The sequence below is a fragment of the Oryx dammah genome, unplaced genomic scaffold (assembly GCF_014754425.2).
Source record: "Oryx dammah isolate SB20612 unplaced genomic scaffold, SCBI_Odam_1.1 HiC_scaffold_18, whole genome shotgun sequence".
Taxonomy (NCBI): Eukaryota; Metazoa; Chordata; class Mammalia; order Artiodactyla; family Bovidae; genus Oryx; species Oryx dammah.
In genome coordinates this window covers 72,541,227-72,568,894 of record NW_024070202.1, presented here as the reverse complement: position 1 = coordinate 72,568,894, position 27,668 = coordinate 72,541,227, and the positions used below count along the sequence as shown (strand labels likewise).

Sequence of the window (27,668 nt, the reverse complement as noted above, 5' to 3'; positions counted from 1 at the left end):
ATTTAGATTGATTTTATTTCATGTAATGTTTTAAAATAAATTCAGTATTTTTAGAATAGATGGGAGTTAATCTCAAAATCTAAAAAATGATAAATTATTGTTACCTCTAATCATGCCAAGGATCATCATGGATTGAATACTGAACCAGACTGATTTTCACTGCAGGTTTATTTATCCAATGATACAAAAATTTCTAGAATCATTTAGATAAATATTTTAAAGTACAGTTTGACAGTAATATACTGAGCCATTTCACTTACTTATAGCCCCATGCAGTAATTCCTAATATGAGGGCCAGCACTAAAATGGTGCCAGCAATTATGCCTATTATAATATTGGTACCAGCAACACCTGGGGGGAGAAAAGAAACAATGAAGATCAGTGAATACAGCTGAAATTTTGATAAAAAATTCTTCCAGGAACTTTATTCTCCAGATTAATGATCATCACACTAATAAAATTTGTTTTAAAAAATGAGCATTTTTTCCTTTATACAGTTTTAATTTTAGAGAAGCTTTTTCCCAAATTTTATTTATGTATTCAGATATAATTATGACAAAACACTATATCAGTTTCAGGCATATGATAATGATTTTATATTCCTATATATCTTGAAATTAAAAGTAGGTATTTTTAAGGGAAGAGAAATCAACCATAACTTAGCAATTCGATCAATTGTTTTTTGAAAAATAATTATTTGTGTATGTTCCCTTTTAATTCTTGTCCAAGTGCATTTTGAATGGTTTTATTTTCCATGTATTTTTCTGGAAAATATAAAGAGGTCATTGAACTAAAATAAAGAATAAAGATAAGGAGAAGAAAGGAGTATCACTATAGCACAGTACCCCTGGGGAGGAATACTTAGAAATCATATTTTGGACTCCAACCTCTTCTCTAGAAATTCTAGAAATGTTATTGTTCTTATCACTCCATCTTCCCAACCAATATAAGGTCCTTATTTTGTGTGATATTTTGTCTGTGTAAATATAAGCTTCTAAAGGGAGAAAACACTGCTACAGATGGTCAGGTGGTATACATGATGAAAGACTGTAGTTCCCAGTCTTGCCAATAATGACTGTGGTATCTGGGAAAAACAATGGAAAATACAGAGTCAGGTGAGCTGGAGACTGGTGCTGATGACCTGTGAGAGCGAGGATGCACCAGACTGGCAGGGGGCCAGGGCAGGGCTGGAGGTAAGGACCGGGTGATGGTGCTGTTGTGTCCGGCAGCAACAACGGTCAGACAGGCTGCGATGCAATTCTTAAGGGATCTCAGCAGTGAAAGGGGCCCAGTGAGTCAAAGGACTGGACAACAAGCACAAGTAAAAGCCCAAGAGCAAAAAACGCAGGCTGGAGGCCTGCCTGGCTCCTGGCTCAGAAGACCTGTTTGGTTGATAAAGACTTATACCCCATGATAAATTGTAGCGCTCTCACCCAGGGCAGCTTAGTTAGCTCTTTGTCTGCAGCACTCCTGAGGAATCAAAGGCAGTAATCATGGATGACTGGAACAGATTCCAATTCCCCATGACGGAGTGGCAGCCTCTCTATCTGGGAGCCCTCAGGAGTCACATGGGACAGCAGGGCTCAGACATCCAGGAGACTGGCCGACTCCACCCTGCCCCGGGCATCTGTGGGATGGAGGGTGCAGCTACCAGAGGACCCCTGGAGCACTGGGATTTTCCCACTCTAAGACCTAGCCCATCTCCCCTTCCTTTCTTTCCGGAGATTTAACATGCGTGAGTGCTTAGTCACTCAGTCATGTCTGACTCTTTCCAGTCCTTTTAACTAGCTTGCCAGTCTCCTCTGTCCAGGAAATTTTTCAGGTAAGAACGCTGGGGTTGCCATTTCCTCCCTCAGGGGATCTTCCCAACCCAGGGACTGAACCAGCATCTCCTCTGTCTTCTGCATTGCAGGCAGATTCTTTACCCACTGAGCCATGGGGAAAGCTCCAGAAATTCAACAGGGATCAATAGACCCTGGGAAGGAGGGCAGGAGGAGAAAGAGGCGACAGAGAATGAGATGGTTGGATGGCATCAGTGACTCAATGGACATGAGTTTGAGCAAACTACGGGAGATAATGAAGGACAGGGAAGCCTGGCCTGCTGCAGTCCATGGGTCACAGAATCAGACATGACTGAGCATCTAAACAACAACAATAAACTCAAATGCTAGTCCTGATTACTTCTGAGTAATAGTATGACTTTTGACAAGCCAGTTAAATCCACAGACCTGAAGAGGCTTCTTTCTGCATTAAGTGCAGGAACCAGCCCCACAACCATTGCTAAGACTTAGGATTTTGAAGATGCCAAAATCCTAATCACTCTGTGAGTTTTATTATGAAAGTCACATTGACTAATATGTTTAACCTGTATGGATGATTAAGATAAAAATAATAATTTTCTCATTCTTTGGAGCTGAATGGACTTCAGGACTTGAACATTATTTTATGCAGAAGAATACTTAATAATGAAATGATAAAAATAATTTTAAAAGGGACATTCATCTTCAACATATGTTTTCTTTCCACTATCTGCGTTTGATTTCTACTTCTCCATTTGGGCCACTCTTGCTTTTAGAACTACACCTGCTGCTTCTTATCCATGTCAAACCCCTTCCAGGCACCTTGGCCAAGGTTACTACTTCTAGAATTACCCACAGTAGAGGCTACAGAACTGGAGTTTAATATAGATGTGGTTCTTTAAGACGGAATATTAAAGTTAACAAAATATTTTTTAAATCAATTCAAAATTTTCCTCATTTACTTAGTCCCAGTATATAAAAAGTATAAAATATAAAATCATACACTTAAAAATTTTGGCTACTTTCTTCAAAAGAAATACTAGGGGTTCCCTGGTGGCCCAGTGGTAAGGAATCTGCCTGCCAGTGCAGAAGACACAGGTTTGATCCCTGGTCCAGGAAGATTCTATAAGCCACGGAGCAACTAAGCCTGTTCACAACAACTATTGAGCCTATGTTCTAGAGCTTGTACTCTGCAACAAGAGAAGCCACCACAACGAGAAGCCCACACTCTGCAACTGGAGAGTAACCCCCACTGAGCACAATTAGAGAAAGCCCATGCACAGCAACAAAGACCCAGCACAGCCAATAAATAAAAATCAAATTATATTTTTAAAAGATGCTAGGATTTGTTGTCAGCTCCAAATAAGTACAATACTTGGACAATATCAGCCTGATATAGAACAAGATATGGCTAAATCAATAAACTAAGTTATATTCAATATTTCATATTACATGATAATGGAAATAATTGGTTTCATAATGAGGGCCCCAGTTGTACCTTGTAATTCATTATTACATGGATTAACTTATATTTGAATTATATAAAAATAATCCAAACAAAGCTTAGGAAGGGCAGTTTTCTCTTTCCTTGTGCATAAAGACAACATAATGGGACCAAAGTAAGTACCTACCATTGCCAGACAGCGTAATGCCAGCTTTTGCATCATCGTTGTAAGGGAAGTAAGTGCTGCAGTCTTCACCTACCCAGTGTCTGTTACACACACACTTCAGCTCATTACTGCAAACCTGAAATCCAAAATCAATGTAAAATCAACACTAACTCTTAGGTACAGAGGCATGCAAAATAAACATTAATTTTTAAAAATAAAAATTAATTGTATTAATTTCTAATAATTGTATGCCTAGAATTAGATAGGACTGGACATTTATTGGTACTTTCTTCCTATTTCTAATTACTTACTAATTATCTTGCTCAAAAAATGTTTTCTAGAGAGCAAACAACAAAGTTTAAAAGAGAATTTACATTTCTTACACAAAAATCGATGATCAATTTGAATTTTGTTAACCCAAGTTTTATGAGGGAGATTTTAAAAAACTAAGCAGAATTACAATCATTTTCCAATTATTCAATACAAAGTTTTCTTCTTCTAAAGAAAGGGTCTTTATAACAAAATTTTATTCATCTTTTAGGAAGCAGATAAGATAAAGGGAAATCTGACAAAGAAGAGGGGAGGCCTGAGGCTTTGCAGTGGTCTGAGAAGAAAGCTTCACAAAACCATAACCTGGGCACCTCAACCCAAGCTCCAGAGCTTAGTTATCTCAGGGGTCATGGAAACTGAGAAGTCCCTCAAACAAAGCCTAGGGGAAAAATTCACATAAACTGGCACCACCTTTTTAAAAATTATCAGACAATAATCTTCACTTATATATTCAGGAAACAGAACTTATGTTTCTGTTCTAAAATCTTATTATTCAAAGCAACTTTGAAAGGAATGAGAAGTAGGAGAGAATTCAGTTAGGGTTAAGATCAGAGAAGTTCTTCAGGACTCAAGTTTGATGGGATGGGTTTCTCATTTTTGTCTGCTTGAATTTGCCAGATGACGACATACATGCAGATTTAACTGTACTATACATATGATCAACAAATTGCAGATTTCAAATTAATTCAGATTAGCAACTTTCTGCAGATTAACAAATATGCAGGAAGAAAAAAAAAAAAGGCCTGAGTTTGAGACCCCACTTCACCAACCATCTTTTCAACAGATCAGGTCAATAATCAGGTCAACTGGTTTCTCCAAGTGTGTTTCCATATCATGCAGCAGCATCAGTGATACAGTGACAAGGATAGTGACCCTGTTGTACAACGGTACTAATAAACAGTCACAGCTGACATTACTGAATATTCACCGTGTCACAGGGATCGACCTAAGTATTATGTGTCAGTTACAGGTGTTACTTCATTGATTCTTCACAACAATGCTGCATCCTAGGCAATATTACTATTCCCACTTTATAAGAATAGAGTGAAACACAGAGAGGCTAACTAATTTGCCCAATCTCACCCAGTTGGTAAAGAGGAGAGCTGGATTTCACGCTCAAACTGTCTGGTTCCAAGCCCACACTTTTAACCTACATGATGTAGAGTATAAAGAGAAGATCTACGGTATTTCCCATTTTAATTGTTGTCACAATACAAAGTGGAGTCACTATGAGTTAAAAACACATAGGATATAACTTTCTGTATTATGCACAATCATACATGATTGGACGCTACTTGCCACCTGATTTACTTCTATCACTCATTTGTGTGTGCATGTGTGCTAAGTTGCTTCAGTTGAGTCCAGCCTTTTGTGACCCTATGGACCAGAGCTTGCCAGGCTCCTCTGTCCATGGGGATTCTCCAGGAGAGAATACTGGAATGGGTTACAATGCCCTCCTGCGGGGAATCTTCTTGAGCCAGGGATCGAACCTGCAGCTCTTAGGTCTCCTGCACTGGCAGGTGGGTTCCTTACAACTAGTGCCACCTGGGAAGCCCCATCACTCATCACGCATTACTCATTCGTTAAACAAACAGTTAATTAACACAACTCTGCCTTACATACTCAGGACTTCTAGATGAATAAGACACAGGTATTCATTAGCATATGATCAAGAAATTATTCCATTATGCTTTTCTCCCATCTCCCAAAAAGCATCTCTCCCTAACATCCTCTTACTTATAAAGGAAAGAAGATTTAACAGATTCCTTTAAATTAAGGAACAAAACTACTTCCTATATACCTTCTCTATTCTCCTGTACCAGAATTCCTATTCTTAGGCAAAAAGTAACAATTAATAAGACCTTCCTTAGGAAATTCTTGGTGTATCCTTTAGGGATATACACGGAATGACCAGGATTGAAGGCTTACACTTCCCGGACAAGGATTCTCAACTGGATAGTAACACCAGAAGGAACCCAGAGAAGATAAAAAGAAAATCATGGCACATGCTAAAAGAAAAGGATTCAAGAAATTTTTATTAGTGTAGAATTTCTAACTGAAAATGACAAAACTGTAATTGCTAATAGAGCATGTTTATTTAACCTATAAATTTTCCTATATCTTGTCAGATATATGATTAACAAGATAGAATTTAGCCTTTTAAATACCACCATTTTTTCTATTTGGGCTTCCCAGCTGGCACCGTGGTAAAGAATCTGCCTACCAATGCTGGAGATGCAAGAGATTTGGGTTCAATCCCTGGGTCAGGAGGATCCCCTGGAGAAGGAAATAGCAAACCACTCCAGTCATCTTGCCTGGTCCCATGGACGGAGGAGTGAGACAGGCTACAGTCCATAGGGTCACAAAGAATCAGACATGACTGAGCACCACCATTCTTTCTATTCATCTCTGAGATTAATTTCCTTAATGATTCTGCTTCTATTTCTAGACGTTATCCTCAGCTGGTACCCACTGTTTTGGTCAAGGCAATTATTTATGGTCTGTTCTAACTGGTCAGTGCCTACTACTGCTACTGCTACTGCTAAGTTGCTTCAGTCGTGTCTGACTCTGTGCAACCCATAGACGGCAGCCCACCAGGCTCCCCCATCCCTGGGATTCTCCAGGCAAGAACACTGAAGGGGGTTGCCATTTCCTTCTCCAATCCAGGAAAGTGAAAAGTGAAAGTGAAGTCACTCAGTCGTGTCCGACTCTTCGAGACCCCATGGACTGCAGCCCACCAGGCTCCTCCATCCATGGGATTTTCCAGGCAAGAGTACTGGAGTGGGGTGTGCCATCATTGCCTTCTCCAGTCAGTGCCTGGACCATACTAACTGTTAAGTATTGTGGCCACTACCCCTACTTTGTACTCCCTTTTTCATCCCATTATAGTTTGTTAAAATTTATCTCCTTAATCACTTGTAGAAAACTCAGATTATATTAAATTAGATCAATTTTACCTAATAAGAGTGGAAAATGGAAGAATTTGGTTAGGAAGATGAAACTTTTTCTCATTCTCAAGCTTTCACAGATTACACAACAGAAATATACAAATGACTATGACCACATGACTGTTTATATACTAGCTGGAGAAACATGGGCAAGCATGTTTTCCATTATTACAGCAATAGGCAGCTCAGGGTCATCTCTGTTTCTCTGATGTAAAAGAACTGAATAGATCCCTATGGTGAGGCAGTGAATACTTACTCCATTTCCTGAGCAAATAGTGCCTTCTTTATTGCTTAAGCAAGTACTAAAGTTGAAGGAAGCCACAGGAAGACACCTGTGTTCTAAACACATCATTTTGGGACCACAGGGTGTCCCGTCTTCCACATAGCCAAGGTCAACATCTTCATCAAGCTTAACATGCCCACCACTAAAAATAAATTGAGAGCAAAAAGAAAGCAGGATTCTGTTAATTTACATTTATCTTGAGACTACATTTAAAAACTTAAAAGTAGGCAATATCACTTTCTCTATTTTCTCTTTATTACCTAATTTTAAAAGTAGCATAAACATTTTCAATCTCCAAATGGAGAAAGCAATTGAATCTTTTCATCTAATTATTTTCAGAGATATTTATATTCCTTAGGATTCAAATGTAATTATTATAACAAGGGCCTGAAATGGCTTTATCATTTTCCTTTGGCTACTATGCCATGTACAAGTCAAGTAAGCCATTATTAATAACATTTGATTTGATAAATAAGTACCTTCAAGATTTTAAATACATTTCAAACAACGATGAGAATTTTTTAGATTTGGTTACATTTCCCCCAAAGATTGTTCTATTTGCAAACTATAGTTGACCTTTGAACAACATGGGGGGTAGGGGTACCACTCCTCCATGCCAGTTGAAAATCCAAGTTCCACATCCACAGATTCAACCACTGGGGGATTATGTAGTATTGCAGCACATATTTATCAAAAAAAAAAAAAAAAAAGACCTATATTTACTGAAAACAACATGCACATAAATAGACCCTTGTAGTTGAAACCAGTGTTGCTCAAGGGTCAACTGTATATTTGAGAATGGCTAAACGACTGAGCGACTGAACTGAACTGACTGAACTAAAACTGTTGCAACAACTATTCGATACAGCAACCCATACATTAGGCATGAGTAAAAAAGAAACAGGGTAAAAACAATTAAATAAATAGGACAGGGACTAAAAATGTGTATTCATGATCTATTTATTCATATAATACCATGTCAACACTACTACAAAAATTTCCATTCTTACTGTTTATTTTTATCAAAATTATGCATGCATATAGTTTTATGAGTTAAATAGGCAAACTGGTTTTTACAGTGCAGTGAAGGGATTCATTGCCCCTACTGCTCTTATGTCCTTCCCTGGAGGAAATCACTTTCTACTCTTAACTGATTCTTTTTAAATTTATGAACATAGTTTTAAATAATGAGTTTGTATCACTACTATTTTTAGTTTTCCTATTTTCAGTATTATCACTTGACTGCCCTCTATGGAATTTGAGGATTCATCTCTTTCCCCTTTCCTTCCATTACACATTTTGTTGATCAATAGTTGAATCAACAACAAATCATGCATTGTTAGGACTTAGTAAATGATTATACCTTAATTATACCTTTTCTTTTACCTGTACAACTTTTCATTTTCCCTCAGACTCAGTTCAGTTTAGTTGCTCAGTTGTGTCCTGACTCTGCGACCCCGTGAATGCAGCATGCCAGGCCTCCCTGTCCATCACCAACTCCCAGAGTTCACCCAAACTCATGTACATCCAGTCGGTGATGCCATTCAGCCATCTCATCCTCTGTTGTCCCCTTCTCCTCCTGCCCTCAATCCCTCCCAGCATCAGGGTCTTTTCCAATGAGTCAACCTTTTGCATGAGCTGGCCAAAGTATTGGAGTTTCAGCCTCAGCATCAGTCCTTCCAGTGAACACCCAGGACTGGTCTCCTTTAGGATGGACTGGTGGATCTCCTTGCAGTCCAAGGGACTCTCAAGAGTCTTCTCCAACACCACAGTTCAAAAGCATCACTTCTTCGGCGCTCAGCTTTCTTCACAGTCCAACACTCACATCCATATATGACCACTGGAAAAACCATAGCCTTGACTAGATGGACCTTTGTTGGCAAAGTAATGTCTCTGCTTTTGAATATGCTATCTAGGTTGGTCATAACTTTTCTTCCAAGGAGTAAGCATCTTTTAATTTCATGGCTGCAATCACCATATGCAGTGATTTTGGAGTCCCCAAAAATAAAGTCTGACACTGTTTCCACTGTTTCCCCATCTATTGCCCATGAAGTGATGGGACCAGATGCCATGATCTTCGTTTTCTGAATGTTGAGCTTTAAGCCAACTTTGTCACTCTCCTCTTTCACTTTCATCAAGAGGCTTTTTAGTTCCTCTCCACTTTCTGACATAAAGGTGATGTCATCTGCATATCTGAGGTTATTGATATTTCTCCTGGCAATCTTGATTCCAGTCTGTGCTTCTTCCAGCCCAGCGTTTCTCATGATGTATTCTGCATAGAAGTTACATAAGCAGGGTGACAATATACAGCCTTGATGTACTCCTTTTCCAATTTGGAACCAGTCTGTTGTTCCATGTCTAGTTCTAACTGTTGCTTCCTGACCTGCATATAGGTTTCTCAAGAGGCAGGTCAGGTGGTCTGGTATTCCCATCTCTTTCAGAATTTCCCACAGTTTCTTGTGATCCACACAGTCAAAGGCTTTGGCATAGTCAATAAAGCAGAAATAGATGTTTCTCTGGAACTCTCTTGCTTTTTCGATGATGCAGGGATGTTGGCAATTTGATCTCTGGTTCCTCTGCCTTTCCTAAAACCAGCTTGAACATCAGGAAGGTCACAGTTCACGGATTGCTGAAGCCTGGCTTGGAGAATTTTGAGCATTACTTTACTAGCGTGTGAGATGAGTGCAATTGTGCAGTAGTTTGAGTATTTTTTGGCATTGCCTTTCTTTAGGATTGGAATGAAAACACCTTTTCCAGTTTTGTGGCCACTGCTGAGTTTTCCAAATTTGCTGGCATATTGAGTGCAACACTTTCACAGCATCATCTTTCAGGATTTGAAATAGCTCAACTGGAATTCCATCACCTCCACGAGCTTTGTTCGTAGTGATGCTTTCTAAGGCCCACTTGACTTCACATTCCAGGATGTCTGGCTCTAGATGAGTCATCACAACATCAAGTCTCTTATTTGATCACTGAATTATCTGTCACTAACTCAAAATTATTCCAATCCTGCTGGCAATATCTCCACTTAAGATGTGTCTGAACATCGGTTCATCTTGATGAAATAATCTCTCCTAGAGTTTCCATTTGGAGTTCCCCTGCTCCTATCTGATCTGGTGGGCCCTGTAAATGGTACAGAGCTGGGTATCTTGGCTTTCTCCAAGACACTATTCATTGGAGGATTGCCCTGTCTCTCTCCAGAATGGATATCTTGTTTCCTAAATTCCCTATGTTTCTTTCTTAGTTTTCTTTTTTAGTTTGGTGGAGCACAATTTCTAACAGCTTCCTGAGAAAGGACTTAGGGGAATAAACTTGGGGCAAACTTGCATATCTAAATGTCTCTTTATTTTCTACCCTCACACTCGATTCATAGTTTGTCTGAGTACAGAATTCTACTTTGGAAATTATTTTCTCCATTGTCTTTCAGATCCCAGCACTCTTGATAGATTTGAAACCATTCTAATGCCTATTCCTTTTTTCTCCTCTCACTCTTCTCTCTGGAAACAGTTGGGATTCGTTTTCCTTAGGTTCTGAAATTTCATACTGATAAGTTTTGATGTATTACTAATTTCACTGATTTCACCTTGCACCTGGTGAGCCTGGTAATATGGAAATTCAAGTCCAAAGGTTCTAGATAATGCTCTTGGAGTTAGTCATTGCTAATTTCCTCCCTGCTGTTTTCTCTGTTCTTTATTATTTATATTCTAACATGGTGAGCTTTACTCTATGTCCCTTTCTTTGTCTCTTTTACTCTATTTCTGGGAGATAATTTCAACTATTGAGTTTAATTTTTGCCATCTTTTTAAAAATTTCTAACAGCTTTCCTTTGTTTTCTCTTAATATTCCTCATTTTTAAAAATTCTACCCTATTCTTGTTTCATGATAGAAGTATCTTAAAATATTTATAGGTAGTTTTTGCATTTTCTGGTCATTTCTCTCTCTCTTTTCAGGTTAGAGTCTTTCTTCACAAATCTGGTCACTTGTTTATATTTGAGTTGGGGAACCAGACAGATGATTGGAAGTTCTGGGACTTTCTGACCGAATATCAGTGAGGCTAGACCACTTCTATACACCTCCGATAACTGATTTTTCTGCTGACAGTAAGCTTGGAAACCTTCTGTTTTATTCTTTGCAGACTGTAAAGCTCAAATCTTTCATGGGAGGATGAGCAGTCACCAGCTTAGTTGGGTCAGGGAAGAAAGCTGTAGATCTAGCAGCTTCTCTAACAGAGTTGACCTATCTTTTTCATTTGAGTTCCTTCCTCTATCCCCAAATCCTTTATTCCCTCTTCCAGAAGTAGATGATGCTGCCCATTTGAGCCTTTTGGGACTGGCAGTATATATTGAGTCAGTTTCCTGGTTTTCCCCATTACTGAATGAGGACTTCAGCATTTTTAGTTTTGATAATCATCTGCCACACATCTATTTGTTCTCCATGCTCCAGAATTTTGTTGCTGCAGTTTCCTCTCCCTTTTTCTGCTTCCCTATGGACATACAAATTCTAGAAAAATATCTGTTTAGTGTCATTTTAGTGGGATTTCATAAGGGAGCAAAAGAAGATGCATTTATTTCATCCACTGATAAGAATGAAATGCAAACTAAACCCTACAAGATTTAACTGGACAATTAAACATAACTCTAGCTATCATACAATAGTCCACATTCAATTAATTCTTCCCTTCTATCTGTTCTCTGTCAGGATTTACTTAGTCATCCCTATGGACTAGAATCCACTTCATTTTACTAACATACATATGAACTGAAAATAGAAGTAATCCTAAACTTCATTCCTGGGAAATAAGATGGCTAATGTTCTCACAGAATGGTTAGCTCATTACCTGCAGTTTAATGTTCTTCCCTGCTGCACAACTAAAGTAGACGTGATTTCACCATCGAGTTCTCCAAGTCTTGGGATATTACCAATGTTCGTACATAAAAGGTAACCACAAAGCACATCCCTGTGTTAAAAAAGTACCAAGTATTTACTTCTTCCTTCAAAGATACAGCAAAATCCATAGTTAGAACAATAATGTTATCTTACTTAAGCATTTGTTTTTTCATCAACTGTACTATTTCTTCAAATTACAAGCAAAACAAAATAACCTCAAATTAGTTTACTCCCAGCTTTAAAAACTGTCTTCTCTGAAACTTTTGGTGCACCAAAATCCCAACTATGTTCTAGATTTTCCTTTATTGTCCGCGAAGTATTTATCTAAAGAAAATTACCCATCAAATGGACTTCTTTTATATCTGAATCTCTTTCCTCATAACGCATCAAAGGATATACTAGGACATTTAAAAAACAATATTTGATAAGTGAATGAATGAACTTTGAATGAGTATTCTTTTAGAATACAGTGTTTTCTTCAACCAATGGCACCAGAATTAAAGAACAGATTATATACTTTGTGGCTTCTCAACCACATAGGATCATGATTCCTTTTCCAATATATTCCACTTCTCCCCCAGCTAGCACATACAATTCTAATTTAACTTGTAACATATTTTCATTTGTGTTAACTACTATCTTACATATTCTCTATATTTAACACATTTTAATCATTAAGATAGATAATGATAAACATATTCTAAGAAATGTCTTGCAAAGACTTATTAGCAGGCCAGCAACTATATATGGAAATATTAGACTTTACCATATAGAAAAAGAGAAAAATTAAGACTTGCATCTATTGCCAACATAGAAAAATATATATTGTATTAAAAATAATTTTTAAAAGTTATATCATCATATTACTGTATATATCATAAATAAAAATGGTTTTTAACATAGAAGACATTCAACATTTTTTGTTGGAGTTTACTAAATACTTTAGTATAATATTAAAAACAGACGATTTTTATTCTTAAGGACATTATACTCTGGGTAAGAAGAGAAATTATATACATTAAACATCTATAAAACATAGAGTTAGTGACAAGGACCATAAAAGTAGTGCAGAGGATGCAGGAGAAGAGGGAGGTGAGGGGAAATAAATAATAACAAATAAGATAATCCAGAAATAATTTACAGAGTAAGTGCTATCCAAGGGGATGGGGATGGGTAATTTTTGGATAGGTAAAATTTTTTATGGAGTATATAGGATACTTCCTAAAGTATGAATAGAAATACCTGTGTGGAAGTAGGACAATAAAATATATTAGAAATGGCAAGGTTTGCTAGACTTTGAAAGAGTAGAAAAGAAAAAAACAAAATATGTAAGTTGCGGAAAATTATGGAAGAGGTACAGTTCCATTTCATGTATTAAGCAAGATGGTATGACATTCAGCAAAGTGGTTAAAAGAAAATTCTAAAATCAGACCGCTGAATTCTAATTCTGCTCCTATTATATCCTAGCTACATGACCTTAGGCAACTTAACTGTCTCAGTTTCCTCCTCCATAAAACAAGGCAAACTGCCATTAAGATTAAATGGCATCACTTATGTAAAGTGTAATACAGTTCCTAACACATAGTGTGCACCGAATAGATGTTATTCTTACTATCAATTAAGTATGTGGAACCAGTGAAATTTGAACAAAGAACTGACATGGTCAAGAGGTTCAGGAAAAGATTATTTTGATAGGATCATGCTAGAGGCTGCTGGCAGAGAAAACTAAGAGGTTTCTGTATTAGTTGAAGAATTGACATAGGTCTTAGTTGGGGTAATGCAATAGGCACAGAAATGAAGAGATGAATTAAAGACAAATTGTGGAGGAGTGAAAGAGAAGAATAAACATGATTTGTCATTTGGATAATGAATCAGAGAGAAGGTAGCATCAAGGATCACTCTGAGGCTTCTAAACAGAAGGAGAGTGAGATATTAAGATCTTTGGGGAAAAGAGTTCTCTATTAAAGTCAGAGTCAGATAATTCCATCTATCAGCACTGAGAACATTCTGTTGGCTTTAACTTTTGTTGCCTTTGAGATGCTGACAGGTGTCTTCTAGGTGAGAAAGACCTAAGGCAGCCATAGGCATCGCCTGAGCCTTAGGAGAGAGGTCAGAAGACATATTGAGATTCAGAAACCCTCTGCAAAGGTGATGTTGGAACTCTGGGAAGAGATGAGGCAAAGAGAATGCTTGATGGCATGCAGAAAACAGGGAAGTCCTGGTCGCTCAAGAAGTAGTGCCTGGAATTCATGTCATTGTATGGCAAAACCAATACAGAATTGTAAAGTAAAATAAAAAATAAATTAATTAAAAAAATAATAATAAATTTAAAAAAAAAAAAAGAAGAAGTAGTGCCTGGAACGGAGGCATACACTCGGCCAGTTTCTCCGTCTCACCGTTTGTTGCACTGTATCCATGTGTCTTTGTCTCTCCCACAGTTACCCTTCTCGGTGCCTTCTATATTCAGTTTCTCATAGCAGTATTTGTCTGATGACATCACATCTGAAGCAGAACAGAGTTTTCTGTCAGTGAGAGATGTACCACATTAGCCGTTCAACTGTCTGCAGTAAGGGGAAAACACTCGTGAAGAACTCTCTTCTTTCCCGACAATGTTGCCAATTGCAAAGGCTGCACCCAGGCTTCATAAGAGTTCCCCATACCAAAAGCATCCATCACTTGGGTGCATTTCTCACAACTGCTCATTTAAAACTTGAAAACAAATCTACTTAGATCTTCGGTATGATTTGGCTGTAAGTTCTGAGAATAACACTCCTGAGAATTTAGCCAATAATTGGGGAAAGATGCTACCAAATGGTTCATTGACAGATGTTCAATGCTTTAATCTCAGTGCCAGATATAAAGCATGAATTTTTCACTCAGCAACTTTTATGAATCATAAAGACAATTTTATTAAAAGAATGGTGCACGATAATTAAAGACTCAAGAAAGAGCAGTATTTCTACCTTGTTTATTAATTCTTAATGGCTATCAAAAAGTTACTCTGCTTGTAAGCAAACCTGAATTCAGGTTAAATCTCTGATTGTCAAATAACATTTTAATTCATGTCAGCATTTTTGTCAGGATTTTATTTTTGCTAAAGCCAAGGTCAGTTGATGGAGCTATCCAAGATTTAGATCAAAACAATTTTTTGCAAACTAATCAAAAGATGAGTATATTTTTTAAACTGATAATGTTTGGTAGTTTCTTTTCCTACTTCTTGCTGTCAGCCACTAATTTTTCTCCAAGAGGAGGAATCAAAAACCATATTTCTTTGTCCAGTGCATAAGCCTACATAACTAAAATGTTCTCCCATCCCAATGTTTCTCTAGTTGTTCAAAAGAGAGCATACACTTCCATTCCCAAAAGGATTATAGCCAGTATTTGTGACAGTTAAGGGTTATCATTATCTTTATAGATTGTTTTCCAATATAAATCATCTTTTGAAAGAGTTTGAATTAAACACTTCTTTCAAAAGGGCCAGTAATACTTCTGGAAAAATATAACATTTAAATATGCATTTAAATTAAATATGTTTTAGATATAAATGTTACATATTTCCTTCTGAAAATCTGCCAAATTTTGAAGGGAATAACATTAAAATTTCTTTCTGATACGACAGAGCTACCTTAGCAGAAATTCACCTATAACTAGGAAAACCAGCTAGAGTTTAAGAAAGAGAGATAAGAAAGAAAAGGCAATTCTAGCTAAAAGGCTACAGTTCTTATCCAAGGGTGCCCCACTTGGGGTCCATGTCCATTCCACATAGCTGATGGGTTTTGCCTAAGGATCTAAGTTAAAGACAGCATAAGAGGATCAGAAATGCAGGTTTGCTTTGTTTTCCAAGTTGCATACCCTAGAATGGATTTTACCTGCCTGACAGAAAAGGTACTTTCCATTCAGAGACATGGCTAACTAGCCAAGAGCTGTGTCTTATCAAAGGAGGTGCTTTTCTGTAATTTCCACAAAAGTGCTCCTGCTAAGAGCTGCAGTGGCTCTGAAAGTCCCCAAGTCATAATAAAGTGGTTGAAACATTACTTCCATCCAGTTCACATGCCCTTGGGCCAGCTGCCAGACTTGGAGAAGGCTCAAGCCTTGTTATTTACTCACGTTGCCCCCAGATGTATTTGCATTGTCTATCCCTGGTTTTACATCTTCCTCCAAAGCAAATTCCCTAAAATGGAAAAGCATACCCATTAGCAGCGCTATGTCTACCTCCATCAGGTAACTGAAAAATATGACCAGGAAAACTAGTAGGTGAGTATTATAAAGGCATTTTACCTTCAGAGTTGACTACGAAACATTTAATGTGATCTTCCTACTTTGGTGAGACTTAGTATTTCTTTCGTGCTGGTATATAGGAAACATTTAGGTAATGATGAAGTAACCTACCTGGACACCATCACAGGAATAACCATCCATCTTATGAATATTGGGGGCACACTAGGAAAAGAAAAGAGAAATATGAACCAAATGCACAGCAAGATATTAAGATGAGCTAACCTCTCTCAAGGTTTTCATTTTGAAAATGAAGTCTCATAAGACAGGGTGGTCTCCCAAATCATCTGAAAATAAAAAAAAAAAAAAACAAGATCAAGAGAAAACAAAAGGAAAGGTAACAATTGATGCATTTTCCCCTAAAAATATGGATCTACCAGAGGAAAAGAGCAGTTGATTTGTAAACCCTTATTTACAAATAAAAAGAACCAACAGCAAAGACTCAGCTAACTTAAACAAACACACTAGTTCTCAGAGTAAGGAAAACAGGAACACAAGACAAAGCCAGAAGGATGCCACCAGATGGAGCAACAGATATGGTTTCCTCTTTTTTAACCATGAGAAGTAACAGTTCTTACACTTAAAATGATTCTCAAGTGAAAGTCTACCTTGGACATGTCAGAAAAAGACATGTTTTATAGCCACCCCTGCCCTTTTCTTCCCTTGGAGCAATAGCAGAAAAGACTGCAAAAGATTGCAAAGCATTCCTATCTGGATAGAAACAGAGTGTAACTTTAAAATTTAGTATACATTTTTCTATTATTATAGTAATTACATACTTATTTGAGAAAAGTTAGGAAATGCAAAAAAAAAAAAAAAAAAACAAACAGGAAGAATGAAAGACCAAAGTCTCTAATATTCCCACCATCCAGAGACAACTATTTTTTATAATTTGGTAATTTTTTCCTCTACCTTTTTCAACATAATGTGGTATTTTATAAGTATAATCAGATTATAGATAATGCTTTATATTCTATTTCAGCCCTTTACTTTCATCATGCAAATTTAATTGCATCATAATGAACTTTTTTGTAGGTATCATCTTTATAGCTATAACACATTCCCTGAGCTAACAAGTCATATAATCAATGTATTAAAATATTTACTTACAAGTATCTTAAATTTATGCCATTACAACCACTGCAACAAGAACACCTTTGTATGCACATAATTTGCAGATTTAGAATTCTTTTGAAATCCTGCTTATCACAAAATTACATTTTAAAGAAGTTGCTTTAATATAATTTCATTCCCAGAGCCCATTAGGTAATCATTCAGTGTATCCCCATCCTCACCAGGTGTAAGCTTAGGAAAACAATGCTAATTAGACAGTAAGAATGCAAATCTTTAATCTCTTAGGATGACCGCTTTTAAAATAAAGCATTTTTAATGGTTAAAGTAGGGCTTCCCGGGTGGTGCAGGGATCAAGAATCTGCCTGCCATTCATCTGCTGATGAACATCTAGGTTGCTTCCATGTCCTGGCTATTATAAACAGTGCAGCGATGAACATTGGGGTACATGTGTCTCTTTCAAAGCTGTGGTACGTATACACAATGGAGTATTACTCAGCCATTAAAAAGAATACATTTGAATCAGTTCTAATGAGGTGGATGAAACTGGAGCCTATTATACAGAGTGAAGTAAGCCAGAAAGAAAAACACCAATATAGTATACTAACACATATATATGAAATTTAGAAAGATGGTAACGATAACCCTGTATGTGAGACAACAAAAGAGACACAGATGTATAGAACAGTCTTTTGGACTCTGTGGGAGAGGGAGAGGGTGGGATGATTTGGGAAAATGGCATTTAAACATGTATAATATCATATAACAAATGAATCGCCAGTCCAGGTTCGATGCAAGATACAGGATGCTCAGGGCTGGTGCACTGGGGTGACCCACGGGGATGGTATGGGGAGGGAGGTGGGAGGGGGGTTCAGGATGGGGAACACGTGTACACCCATGGCAGATTCATGTTGATGTATGGCAAAACCACTACAATATTGTAAAGTAAAAAAAAAAGAATCTGCCTGCCAATGAGGAGATGCAAAAGATACGGGTTTGATCCCTGGGTCAGTAAGATTCCCTGGAGTAGGAAATAGCAACCCGCTCCAGCAATCTTGCCTGAAAATTTTCATGGACAGAGGAGGCTGGTGGGCTACAGTCCATGGGTTCGCAGAGTTGGACATGACTGTCTGAGCACAGCACAGATAAACCACTATTAATTCTCTTTTCTCTAGAGAAAAAAAGATGTGGGCAGTTTTCACTTTGCATGGCTCCAGTGTGAAGGAATTTCACTAACTATGGTTTTGTTAAATAACACCAGTACCCCAAGGACACAGTTTCAATTTCAATTACCATAGTAGATTAAGTGTGGGTAATTGCATGAAGAACAAACTTTGCTATTAGCTCTTCAGTCCACCAATCACTTGGTAAATAAGATACGGCCATCACGGTCAACAGCCTATCTAGGCGCTTCTTTCAACGTCTGTGAGGATTGATCACTGAGCATCTGTTCATTCAGTTCATGTACAGACAACAAAGGACATAGCTTGTTGCCTTTCTGTCTCTGGGTGATACCATGTGACATCTTATAATAAAACTGAATAGTTGGAGGAAACTGGCCAACAAAGGTGAAAGTGCAGCAAAGAAATGAAAAGTGATAACACTGGAAGTGAAAGTAAAATCAAATGTAAATAGCATGACAGAAAAAAAAAAAAAAAAGCAGTGACTATGGGAATGGGATGCTGATACCACTGTTCAGCAAAAAAATTCCCATTCACAACTTCACATCTCTTGGATATTTCACGACATTGAAAGCATGTCAAAAAACTGACCCAAACTTAGAAAGGAGACTAGCAATTCAACAAGACACAGGAAAGATGCTCACTAAGTATCATTAGGTTTCTGACCAGGAGAAGGCAAGCACAGCTCAAATTACCGATAAGTTTTTTACAAAGAAATAAAATGCGTTAATTTTCAATATTTTCATTTTAATTTAATGTGAGCTAAATAAATATTAGTTCATTTCTTTTCATTTCCCTATTCATTTAAGTCCAACAGTAAGGGAGTTTTTAATCACCTGATATTTTTTAAAGATCACAGAATAACTGTAAATTTTTCCATTGATTACTACAGTACTTCACATGGTTTCAGCTTTCATGGTCACTGCTGTGATCCTGCATTAAATGCAAAGCAAGCACTGCCTGTATACACATACACTGAGATCTGTGATCCCCTGTCAAAGTTTATTAACTTCTGTATCTTCCCTGAAATGGAAGTGTTAGTTTTTCAGTCATGTATGACTTCTTTCAACTCCATGGACTGTAGCCCACCAGGCTCTTCTGTCCATGGAATTCTCCAGGCGTGAATACTGGAATGGCTAGCCATTCTCTTTTCCAGGGAGTATTCCTGACCCAGGGGCCTGTGTCTCCTGCATTGCAGGCAGATTCTTTAACATTTGAGCCACTAGGGAAGCCCTTATCTTCCCTACTGACAACTAAATGATATTAAATTCAAAATCAGCAATTAGTGGCAAGCTGTTTCAGGTAAATAAAAGTCAAGACAGGCCCTGTCTCAGAACCCAATATCCTGTGGTTCTCTCTGCCTTATCTAACTCGTTTCAACCAGTTGAAGAGAGTCTCTCTGTTTCCTCCTTCACTAGCTGGACTAAACACAAAAGCTTTTTATTCCCTACTTTCAACAAAAACAAAATAGTTCAGGCAGATATACAGTCTTAAGATTAGTTCAACGTTAAGACAATCACACTGAACATCTGCTCAAGCTTTGATTACTGAAACTTCAATTCCAAAAAATTAATGAGAGAAAGAGTTGACATTAAAGAGAAACATGAATATCTTGCCCATTTCCATTCCATCTGAGGGTCAGTTCACTAAACAAACTCCAACTTTTCCCCCCTTGGATTCAAAGAAATGATTCATAAGTTACCTGGCTTGAATTTCCAGAGCATGTTTCACGAATATCACAATCATTTACTGCTTCACGGCACACGGTTCCCATAGGCTGAAACTAAAATGAACAAAACTCAATGTGCAAAACTGTCAAAGGAAAAAAGAAAAAACAAACCTCTTACAGTATCATCTTAAAAATGCAAAATGAAATTTTTTTGGCTAGGAATACCTTAAACTAGTTTAAGATGAAAATCTGTGAAAACCATAGCTACTGCATGAAAATGTTAATTTAATAGTTCTCAGGGCGAGTTTCTCACATATGAAGTAATCTGCATAGTCATCACACATAGTCTTACTAGATCTAGCTAAAATAGGATGTGCTTGATGGTACATCTGTACCAGAAGGACAAGCCAGTCCAAGTTCCAGCCATTCTTTCTTCCAACTAGCTTATGGATTTATACTTTATGTTTCATTCTTACTGGCACTTTTATCATATTATTCTTTTTTACCGTATCAGCTAAGAATTTGAAAGTTACATTTTGGACTGAATTGTAAAAGTTAGAGGAAATGGCAAAGCTATTTCCTCTCATGATTTCCTTTACTTTCTTCTCTTCCTGCATCATCTTTTTTTACAGATCTATAGCTTTGTCTTTTATTCCCTTTTAGTGTTTCTATTATTTGTACCTGTCTGTAAGAGTCTTCTTTGGTCTGTTTTCAACTCAAACATTTTTTAAGTGTAGGAGTCATCCAAATAAACTTGTATGCTTGTTGGATTCATCAGTTGCAAGAGTATTCATTAAAACAAAACAAAAAGAGATACATAAAGCTACCATCTTTCTCTTTTCTTCTTCAATCCCACTCTCTTTCTTGCTCTAAAAGGTTACTATTTGGGGCTGCGTCCTTCTATGTTTCTAACTCTGCTCACACAAGCATATACAGTATTCTAGACCCCTTCTCTCCCCCAACACACATCCACATACAACTTCCATCCTCTCTCCCTGGTTCACCACCCTCCAGGCAGTTGAGCCTCCTGTTGCTCATAGAACATGAGCAGCACAGTGCCAACTCCAGTCAGGAATTCAACAGATACTTTTCAGAAGGGCTGAACAAAATTTTGTGTTTGTTCATTCATTCATCAAGCATTTACTAGGCACTTAAAATGTGCTAGGCACAGCCAGTGGAGATTCAACAGAAAACAAACACAAGAATCTTGTTGGCAAGGAACTTAGAATTCAGTGGGGATGATATCACTCTAATGGCAAAAAGTGAAGTGTAACTAAAGAGCCTCTTAATGAGGGTGAAAGGAGAGAGTGAAAAAGTTGGTTTAAAACTCAATATTCAAAAAATGAAGAACATGGTATCTGGTCCCATCACTTCATGGCAAACAGATGGGGGGAAAAGTGGAAACGGTGGCAGTTTTTATTTTCTGGGGCTCCAAAATCACTGCAGACAGTGACTGCAGTCATGAACTTAAAAGACTCTTGCTCCTTGGAAGGAAAGCTATGACAAACCTAGACAGCATATAAAAATGTGATGTCAGCAGAGACATCACTCTGCCAAAAAGGTCCATATAGTCAAAGCTATGATTTTTCCAGTAGTCATGCATAGATGTGAGAATTAGACTATAAAAAGGTCTGAATGCCGAAGAATTGATGCTTTCAAATTGTGGTGCTAGAAAAGACTCTTGAGAATACCTTGGTCAGCAACAAGATCTAACCAGGCAATCCTAAAGGAAATCAATCCTGAATATTCACTGGAAGGACTGATGCTGAACCTGAAGCTCCAATACTTTGGCCATCTGATGCAAAGAGCCAGCTCATTGGAAAACACCCTGATGCTGGAAAAGATTGAAGGAAAAACGAGAAGGGGATGGTAGTGGATGAGATGATTAGATAACGTCACCAACTCAATGGACATGAATTTTAGCAAACTCTGGGAGATAGTGAAGGACAGAGGAGAGGCTGTACTGCAGTGTATGGGGATCAGAGGCAGACATGACTTAGCAACTGAACCACAACAAACAGGCCATAAAAATAAGGAAACAAGCAAGATAAGTTAATTTCATATACTCTGGTTCTCTTCCTCCTGGGAATTGGTACAAGCTACAGTTTTAGAACTTTTGAGGTAGAAGTATAAGCAGATTTAAGGTACAGTTCATACAAATGTTCACGAATTGTCAGGAAACTTCCAAAAATCAGCACGGTAAAGGAGGACTTGTGCTAAGTGCTGGGGTGAAGCAGTAAATGAACCCAAATCACTGCCCTCTTGGAATTTTCATATAAAGAAAAGAGAAAATGAGTAAAGAAGTAAATAAGAAATATTTTACAGCAAGAGTTCCCAAATCATGCCTCGAGGACAATTTTGGCTGCCTGTTTGCGTTGTATTTGAAGTTTTATTAAAACACTGCCACATATGTTTCTTCTGTATTTTTGATGGCTGCTTTCAAAGAAAGAGTTGAGCAACTGACATAAAGACCTTATAACCCACAAATCTGTCTCTTTACAGAAAGTGTTTGCTACCTCTGACTTATAGATAAATTATTATAAACACATATAGAAGAAAACAAAAATACACGATTCCTCATTTTGTTCTTCTGATCCCTCTTTTTCATTTGCTCTTTGCTTCTGACTCCTCTAGGAGCCCAGGGTGGGGTGAGATGGGAGTATGGGGTAGAGAAAGTGGCAGAAAAGATCTTACTTGACTGGTAAAGTTGTGATTCATATTCTAAGATAGTTCACCATACCATTTTATTTTATGTATTTTAATTCTATTATTTTGTACTTGCTTCTTTCAGTGATTATATCACAAAGAGCTTAATTCTATGAATCCAAGAAAAAAATGGCATAATTGACTGCATTTAATGGATCACTCAGTTCAGTCGCTCAGTCGTGTCCGACTCTGTGACCCCATGGACCGCAGCATGCCAGGACTCCCTGTCCATCACCAACTCCCGGAGTTTACTCAAACTCATGTTCATTGAGTCGGTGATGCCATCCAACCACCTCATCCTCTCTCATCCCCTTCTCCTCCCACCTTTAATCTCGCCCAGCATCAGGGTCTTTTCCGATGAGTCAGTTCTTCACATCAGATGGCCAAAGTGTTGGAGTTTCAGCTTCAATGTAATGGATGGGCAGACTTAAAACATTGAGGATTAAAGTATATGATTAGGAATCCCTAGATGGCAGTTGGAGAAACTAACAGAATAAACAGTTGAGGTAGACAAAATGAAAAAATATGTGTTTCACATTTAGTTTGGTCTTCATTTTTTAGAGAGTGCTTTCAGAGATCTCTGCCAGTGCCTTGCTTCTCTTAAAACTCTGCCAGAGACACAGTGGTAAAGTGGGCACAACAGAAACTGCTGCCAGCAGATCTGGGTGTAACTGCACATTTCTTCTTTACTAGCTGAGTGAGACTATGCAGGTTATTTCACTTCCCTGAGATTGGCATTGCTCAGCTGGAAAAAATCTAGATAATAATATCCATCCCCAAAGTGTAGCTATGAGCATTATCTAAGACAGCAGTCTCAACCAGACGATATTTGGCAATGTTTAAGACATTGTGGTGTCATGACTTGGAGGGATGTTGCTGGCAACTAGTAGGTAGAAGTCAGAGATGCTGCTAAATAGCCTTCAAGACATAAGATAACCCTCACAATAAAGAACAATCTGGCCAAAAATGTCAACAGTGCCACAGTTAAGAAACCTGGATATAAGATGATATACTTTGCAAGTACTTAGTACAGTTTCTGGCACACAGTAGGGCATTAAATATGATAGGTTCATATTTTGCCCTCTCTTAATTCATTAGAGCCGATCAATCAGCAAAGAATCAGTAAGAGAATGCTGTGCATATTTATTCATTTATTCAGCAATGATTTACTGAAGTCTTGTTCTAATTACAGTACAAATGCCTGGCTCTGCCTCTGCAAAATGTACAGACTGGAGTTAAAGAAAGATATTATACCTTAGAAATAATATAAAATTATACCAGATTTTATATGAGAAAAGAAAAAATAAATTTCTTTGAGCAAGGTAAGTCCCAAATTACCATAGTCTTGATGTAAAGGCTTAACTATTTGGAGACAGGCATGAGGATGTTATTGGGAGAAGGAAAACAGCCAAGGTGTGTAAAGATGCATTGAACAGTGATGTACAACATGTGAAAGGTGTTTTAATGTCTACAAAGATTTCTTTTGTTGCCTCAACAGCTAATACACGAGATATTCCAAGTTGAGCACCATGAAAAGAAGGAGATGACATCACCCTTATGACAGAAAGTGAAGAACTAAAGAGCCTCTTGATGAAAGTGAAGTGAAGAGGAGAGTGAAAAAGTTGGCTTAAAACTCAGCATTCAGAAAACTAAGATGCATGGCATCTGGTCCCATCATTTCATGGCAAATAGATGGGGAAACAATGGAAACAGTGACAGACTTTATTTTGGGGGGCTTCAAAATCACTGCAGATGGTGACTGCAGCCATGAAATTAAAAGATGCTTACCCCTTGGAAGTTAAGCTATGAACAACCTAGACAACATATTAAAAAGCAGAGACATTACTTTGCCAGCAAAGGTCCATCTAGTCAAAGCTATGGTTTTTCCAGTAGTCATGTATGGATATGAGAGGTGGACTATAAAGAAAGTTGAGCGCTGAAGAATTCATGCTTTTGAATTGTCGTGTTAGAGAAGATCCTTTAGATTCCCCTGGGCTGCAAGGAGATCCAATTAGTCCATCCTAAAGGAAATCAGTCCTGAATATTCATTGGAAGGACTGTTGATGAAGCTGAAACTCCAACACTTTGGCCACCTGATGCAAAGAACTGACTCATTTGAAAAGACCCTGATGCTGGGAAAGATTGAAGGCAGGCAGAGGATGAGGTGGTTGGATAGCATCACCGATTCGACGGACATGAGTTTGATCAAGCTTTGGGAGCTGGTGATGGACAGCGAAGCCTGGTGTGCTGCAGTCCATGGGGTCGCAAAGAGTCAGACATGACTGAGCAACTGAACTGGACTGAACTGAATTGAATATTTACTTGGTTTTACAATAAAGGAAACATCATTTAAAGAATAGTTTCATTTAAATTATATTACATTATGTTATTATTATTAATATTATTCAGTTCAGTTCAGTTCAGTCACTCAGTCGTGTCCGACTCTTTGCAACCCCATGAATCACAGCACGCCAGGCCTCCCTGTCCATCACCAGCTCCCGGAGTTCACTCAAACTCACGTCCATCGAGTCAGTGATGCCATCCAACCACCTCATCCTCTGTCATCCCCTTTTCCTCCTGCCCCCAATCCCTCCCAGCATCAGAGTCTTTTCCAATGAGTCAACTCTTCCCATGAGGTGGCCAAAGTACTGGAGTTTCAGCTTTAGCGTCATTCCTTCCAAGGAACACCCAGGACTGATCTCCTTCAGAATGGACCTGTTGGATCTCCTTGCAGTCCAAGGGACTCTCAAGAGTCTTCTCCAGCACCACAGTTCAAAAGTATCAATTCTTCCGCACTCAGCTTTCTTCACAGTCCAACTCTCGCATCCATACATGACCACTGGAAAAACCATAGCCTTGACTAGACGGACCTTTGTTGGCAAAGTAATGTCTCTGCTTTTCAATATGCTTTCTAGGTTGGTCATAACTTTTCTTCCAAGGAGTGTCTTTTAATACATATATATTATAGCACATTAAATGGTTTCATTTAAAGTGCACGCTCTTCAGAGAGGCAGTACAAAGAGGACAAACTCTGGGGATTACAAAAACACAGGCCCTAGCCCCTTATTTACTTGGTATATTTAATCACTACAAGCCTCAGTTTTGTCATCTGTTAGATGGGAATAAAAATAGCAACTACTCACAAGACTTGTGAGACTCCTATAAAGCCTCTGGCACTTGTCACTCAACATTCATCAGGTCTTACTATTGTCTATTGTTATTTACTTATATTTACCTTAAATATTAACTATTTAAGTTATTGCCTTAATAACTTATCAAATATGTACTCTTTTCTTTCAGTTGGTTATCAATCAACATTTGTTTACCTTGCACTTTTTACAACAAAGACCATCACTGCATTGGGAGTCTTGAGTCAAGGTACATTTCTTACAACACTCTGCTCCTTCAAGGACACATTCCTAAGGAATATAAACATTTGGAAAAAATGAAAGTGGTGTCATTTTCCTGAAAGCATCAGGCTATTTTCCAAAATAAATGTACAGCCTCACAATTATCATCTTTATTCCAGAAATCTTACGAAATTTCTAGGCACAACACTTGCTCTGTATGGTTCAGTGTGGATCTAGAAAATCCCCAAATAACCTAAAGAAATCATCCAAACACAAAGACTTACTGCCGGGGTCCCACAGTCACACTCCTCGCCAGTTTCAATGAAGCCATTGCCACACTCAGGAGGATCAAGAAGCTGTGGAATGAAAAACAGGAAGGGCACTAAAATGTAGAAAAGTCAGCACCAAATATAATATGAGAGACCACAAGTGTCACAACTACACTTCTGGCCTGTCAGTCATTTCAAAATATATTTTTATTTTCCTAAGCTATAAAGTATGACTGTAGAATTTTAGAACTGGAAACTTTAGAAGTGTCTAGTATTGATTCCATTTCAGACTTAATCATATTTTCATATATAACACACATACCAAATAGGGTCTGATATGTGCCATCAAAGCAAAAAATGATCTAGGCATTGGCTAAAACAAAGCCAGATGGACTCCTAAAATTTCATTTCAAACAGGAGCAAGGGATTTGGAGTCAGAATGTCTGTATTCAAATCTTGGCTTAGCCATGTATCTTGGGCAAATGGCTTGCCATCTCAGAACCCAAGTGTTTTAATATTTAAAACGATAATAACAATAATATTAGTTTCCATCTACATAATGAATTATTCTAAAGATCAAATACAATTACCTGTGAAAAGCTCTGCATTAACTGTATTAACTTGTGAAACAAAGTTATTTTGTGGCCAATGAGGAAAACATCACAAAAATTAATAAATTCACTGATTTATTTAATATAAAATTCAGCTCTACCTATTAACATAGCTCTGCAGAGAACAGCAGTAATAATTTGCCCCAGAGATGGGGATTAATGAGAGGACAAAGACCTCCTTTTCCATCAGTAGGAATTATGATTCAGTATCCAAAGGGGGAAAAAATGCATCAAGAAAATGAAAAAGAAATGCAAAGTAAAGCTGTTTTTGTAAGCAAACCCTGAATCCTCATTTGGCTTTATGAAAAGAAAATGAACGTCTTTCAGAAAGCAAAACTGTAATTTATACCTGCTTTTTATTCCCATCAAAATAGCCCATGATTAATTTAATTCAGAAATGCAGACATTCAGCATATCAAGAATACGTACATATGAACCAAGTTGAAAAGTTTCATTCCATAAGATACAATGAATGAAAATTTGTGTTTATAATATTTGAGAAAGATTAATAACTTAACAACTCTGATCACGCTTATTACCTTAGAAGGTTTGTTGAAAAGGCAAGCACCACCTCCACTATTTAGAAAGTCATGATACTCTTCAATATTACACTGGGTAAACTTTTTAGGAAGATAATATCTATAAGAGAGAAGAAAGGCAATAGCTGGGTATAATTTCT

General features: G+C 37.7%; 1 protein-coding gene across 1 annotated transcript in view; it reads right to left on the bottom strand.

The window, feature by feature from the left end:
* The window catches only part of ADAM22 (ADAM metallopeptidase domain 22), a 235,196-nt gene that overhangs the window by 29,448 nt on the left and 178,080 nt on the right, over positions 1-27,668 (bottom strand). The window contains exons 15-25 of the mRNA XM_040259774.1: positions 27,529-27,628; positions 26,394-26,465; positions 26,086-26,178; positions 20,087-20,167; positions 16,247-16,297; positions 15,965-16,028; positions 14,254-14,359; positions 11,808-11,927; positions 6,944-7,112; positions 3,431-3,545; positions 261-351 (exon numbers count right to left, since the gene is read on the bottom strand). Of these exons, the coding sequence (XP_040115708.1) occupies positions 261-351; positions 3,431-3,545; positions 6,944-7,112; positions 11,808-11,927; positions 14,254-14,359; positions 15,965-16,028; positions 16,247-16,297; positions 20,087-20,167; positions 26,086-26,178; positions 26,394-26,465; positions 27,529-27,628 (1,062 nt within the window). The remainder of the gene's footprint in view (positions 1-260; positions 352-3,430; positions 3,546-6,943; positions 7,113-11,807; positions 11,928-14,253; positions 14,360-15,964; positions 16,029-16,246; positions 16,298-20,086; positions 20,168-26,085; positions 26,179-26,393; positions 26,466-27,528; positions 27,629-27,668) is intronic.